The sequence below is a fragment of the Amborella trichopoda genome, chromosome 9 (assembly GCF_054954075.1).
Source record: "Amborella trichopoda isolate Santa Cruz 75 chromosome 9, AtrichopodaSantaCruz75HAP2 v2.0, whole genome shotgun sequence".
Lineage (NCBI taxonomy): Eukaryota > Viridiplantae > Streptophyta > Magnoliopsida > Amborellales > Amborellaceae > Amborella > Amborella trichopoda.
In genome coordinates, this window is record NC_142344.1 from 42,045,041 (window position 1) to 42,049,941 (window position 4,901).

Sequence of the window (4,901 nt, forward strand, 5' to 3'; positions counted from 1 at the left end):
AGAGTAGGCCCCACAAGTGTACAACAGAAAGTATTGCCTTCTCTCCACTTGCGGCTGCACTCGAGCTGGTGTATCATAAACCAACCCCGGTACCGTGTCCAGTGGGGCTGGTGTATTGAAACCATGGCTTCGAGAATATTCTATCCTCATGCCCATATCTCATATAGTTCCTCAGTCCCATGGATCACAATAACCCCATTATTGAACACAGTCGGGTGAGTGATGGGCATGTCGTCTAGAATAAAATTGGACACAAAGTTGTTGGCGACAAGTATGGTGTTGCTGCCAAGGAGGTCTGGACGTGGGTCCAGAGCCGGGAAGCCTCAGATATGGGCCTGGGAGGCCTTGGACATTAGAAGACGGGAGGTAAATGCAGATAGTATGGTAATCTATGAGGGCGAACATGATAAATTCATGTAAATGCAGGAGCATATCTTATCTCTCATTACAAGAAACGTAAAACCACATCTTCTCTCATTACCAGAAATAAAAACCCACCCCATCCTCTTTCTCTCTATATTTTCATTTAAATTTAAATTCTTAAGATAATATACAATAACACTTACCATTTTATTTATGACTTCTCACATCCTAAATTGTATAACTCAAATTCCATTCCACTTAAATACACACGTTAGGAAAGACCTTGATGAACTCTCTCTCTCAAATCATGTTTTATCCTGTGAACTTCTATTATGTGAATGAATGGATTAAGATTCATTCTTGATATGTTTTAGGCTTTGGATTGGATATGATATTGACATAGTTTTGAGAATTGAGATTTGATTTGGGTTCTTGTTGATGGGGGACATCAACCCTAATGGTCGAGAGATAGAGATAGAGAGAGTTTGGATAACTTTAAATGTGAGAAATATGGGCAAGTTTTCTATGCTTCCCCTATAGCATAGAAGTTCTATCCTCCCTCTTATCCAACCGTCCATTCTGAATGGAGGGCTAAAATTGCCCCAATCATAATGTCAAGTCTCTATACTATTTTATTTTTAATTTTTTCTATAAACTATTTTGACACCAAATTTTGGATATCCATTCTTCTATTAAACTCGCACCATCGAAAAATACAAAAAAAATATTTTTTATAAAATAAAATGACCAAAATATCCCTGAAAGATTCAAGGGGTATTTTTTTCATTATATTTTATCGAAAAATTATTTTTAATATTTTTTTATAGGTGTGCTCCAATGAGAATATGACACGTACCAAATTTCATATTCATACAATTTGTATAAAAAAATTAAAAATAAAATACTTTGAGACGTCAAATCTAAAATCAAACGGTGAGTGACTCTCTTGATCAGAATTGGACGGCTGGATGGTAGGGGGAGGATAGAACTTGTATGTTGTAGGGGAAGCATAGAATGCCACCTTAAGAGGAAGGGAGAGAGGAATCAAATTCGGTGTAAGTAATGGATCCCCCAATGTGATGTATTTATAATAGAGAGGCTAGGTTTGGAATTTAGGGTTTAGCCATCTTTATGGAGATTCGATCTCGACCATATATCATAGGTGACCTGTGGGGTGAGAGATCTTAGCCATACAATCTTTAGATCAGTCATCATGATCTAGAACTTTATCTCTTAGTTTCCTTAACCTAATCTCATCAAAATCTCTTTCATGGAAAAGTGTCACCTAATTGAAATTTATGTCATATGATTTTCAATCATCATTCTTTCTATTTTGAAATCAATCAATCATATAAAAAAATGCAAATGTACTAAGGCACTCCATCTCTACTAGTGACCATATCCTACACTCACTTTCTCAAACTTACCCAATAGTTCCCATGACCCACAGTCCATCTCAAGGATTCATGATTGGATCATCAAAGCTTGCTAATAGGTGATGAGAACATAGTCTAGTTTATGGACTACAGGTTCCCCCTATGGTCAAGCCTAGGTCACACAGACCTGTGCACACTTATTGCAATTGGCCTATGGGGGCTATATCTCATATGTGTACATGTCATATCCTCAATGGTGTTTGCTTCCCAATATAGCTATCACAAATACATGTTGTGCAATGGTCATAATGAGGATTTGCCTTTGTCCCTTCAGGCTCTCCAATCACACACACCGATCACACAATCCCTTAGCCAATCACTCTGGGCATCTCTCCTTTGGTTATACTTCTTTTCCCTATCTCAGGTACATGTGTGCCGCTGCCTTGCTGCCTATGGGCATGCTGTTAGTGTGGTTAACAGCAAGAACTTATCATGCTGCTGCCTGTTACAGGCTTTCGTTGATAGGCTCACCCATGTCAAGAACTTATCATGCTGCTGCCTGTTACAGGACTAGTAGGCTTGCTAGGGAGCACCATGATGACTTGGCTCAATTTGATACGCAACTGAAGCTCTTCACTTGCCTGGAATATCTAAGAAGGTTACAACTCAAGAGCACCCTCAGCGTCAATGCATTGCCGAATTTTTACATGGAATTTCTGAACTTTCCTTTATAGTTGTGTTTTTTTGGCTTGCATCACATTAACCTCCTCTTTTGGTTTGCCGTCCATTCATAAAGTTATTAACCCTTTGCATAAAGATGAAGATAGTGTTTTGTTTTTTTTGTTTTTAATATATTTTTTCTTTCCTAATCTGTTTAAATATATAAATTGGATTTATTGTTTATTCCTGTTTTTCCAGGTTGGAGTTTGACTTGGCAATGAAGAGCAATGATCTGAAACGAGCACTTCAATGTCTATTAACCATGAGCAATAGCAGGGATATTGGGCAAGAAAATGTTGGAAGAGAAGTAACAGAGATCCTCAGTTTAGCAGCTAAACCAGAAAACTTAGTATATACTGTCCAAGGAATAGAAAAATTTGCAAAAGAATTTCTCGATCTTATTGATGCTGCTGATGCAACTGCACAAGGTGATATTGCTCGGGAAGCTCTTAAGAGGCTGGCTGCTGCTGGCTCTGTAAAAGGGGCTTTGAAGGGTCAAGAGTCGAGAGGGTTGGCACTACGACTTGCAAATCATGGAGCGTTGACACGCTTGAGTGTATGTGATAATGCTTTAGCCCTTTCTTTCTAAAGAAAGCGTACACTATTTTCTTTAGGACTATGGAACTACCATGGTCCTCAGGCACAGCACTGCTAAGTAGAATGATGAGTGCTGATGGAGAGTGCCGGAGTGGGGCTGTGGGTCCACTCTCTCTATCGCCGCCCATTTCACTAGGTGGCGGTGCCTTTAGGAGTATGGTTTTTCTATATATCCTTTTTAGGATTATTACATACTTGGCCGTCCTCAATTATACTTTCATGCATAAATGGAAATCCAGCAAGTCAGGCCTATTTGCTTGCATGTAAACATGTGCCCATAGATGTGCATTCTTGCGCAGCTACACGGATTTCATGTGTAGTCATTGAAATTCTGTTATTTGAAATTCTCACATGTTCTTTGTTTTTCTCTCCAGGTTCTAGTAAATAATCTGATCTCAGCAGACCAAGGACCTGAGGCTGCATTTGCGGCTTCGGTATTGGGAGACAATACTCTCATGGAGAAGGCATGGCAGGAAACTGGCATGCTAGCAGAGGCTGTTCTCCATTCACATGTAATTTTCTTTCACATTGCATAATGACATGGGTTTGAAAGTAAAAAATAACGGCTTATTACTCTTTAGGCCTTTGACTTTCAAGATCTAAAGCACTACCAGTACCTTTGAGAAAAAAGGAAGTATACCATACACCATTAGTTATGGTATATTTGGTTGATCATGGCGGCATCTACAGCCTGTTCTGGTCACTGGTGGTGGGGTTCAGGTGTGTCTTCAGGTACTATGGGCAATCTCCACTTCTACTCATTGAGAACTGACCTTGGATGCCCTGGTGTGCCAAATGCCATACACTGGTTGTGTGAGAAATGTGAAGCTGCCCTGTTACCATTACTATTTAGAATGACAATAGCCACTCTTTTATACAAACGAACATCTGTGTGTATGTATGTGTGTGCGTGCGCTAGAGCGGATGAGGGGGGCCCCTTGTAGTGACAGCTTTTGCAAAGTTCTCTAATTTGAACCCTTGACAGTTAGCATTTTCTTTCCCTCTCCTGCCTACTCATTATCATCGCCTCTGAAAATAATGTTCCTCTCTCTAGGCTCATGGACGCCCATCACTTAAGAGCCTGGTTCAGGCGTGGAACACCATGTTACAGAAGGAGCTTTCCAACATTCCTACTTACAAATTAGTCAAACTGGACCTGCAATCAGCTGCATCCTTAGAGGAACCAAAGCTGACAAGCTTAGCAGAGGCAGGCAAGAAACCGCCAATTGAGATTCTTCCTCCGGGTATGCCTTCACTACCTTCGTCAATCACAGCTAAAAAGCCACCAACTCCCACTCCTCAAGGGACACAGCAACAAAGCAAACCACTTCTCATAGAAGCTTCTCCGCAACCAAAGGAAACACCAGAGGTCCCACCTTCTGAGCCTGAAGCACCGAGTGAAACTAAGCCTGAAGCATCGAGTGAACCTATGCCTGAAATACCAAGTGAAAATAAGCCTGGAGGACCAAATGAATCTAAACCTGCAGCACTGAGCGAAAGTGTTCCTGTAGAATCAGAGTTATTTTAATGGTTGTTACTTCATTCTTTTCTTTTTATTTTGAATGTATGTCTCACATATTGTATATTAGTCATTCTTTGTACTGGTTGCTTTCTTACCTCTTTTGAAGGGATGATGAATTTTCACTTTGATTTGATTTTATGTTGTGCATTTTATTCATGTAGTAATGCAAAGCTCATTATTTCCCGGGCATTTGGATGCTTCTTTATTTGTATCAGTTTGGATGGGGACTTCATGATCTTGTGGACAGTGGATGGTGTGAACCGTTCATTGGGACATAATATTTCCTCACTCTTTTTAATGCCAACTGGTGTTTTTCTTTTTCT

The 4,901-nt window shown here is 40.0% G+C and overlaps 1 protein-coding gene across 1 annotated transcript; it reads left to right on the top strand.

Moving 5' to 3' along the window:
- Positions 1-3,436: 3,436 nt before the first annotated feature.
- Positions 3,437-4,901, top strand: LOC148780528 (uncharacterized). The gene is made up of 2 exons (XM_088847947.1): positions 3,437-3,568; positions 4,111-4,901. Exons 1-2 carry the CDS (start codon positions 3,512-3,514, stop codon positions 4,582-4,584), a joined length of 531 nt encoding a protein of 176 aa, XP_088704073.1. The 5' UTR covers positions 3,437-3,511; the 3' UTR covers positions 4,585-4,901.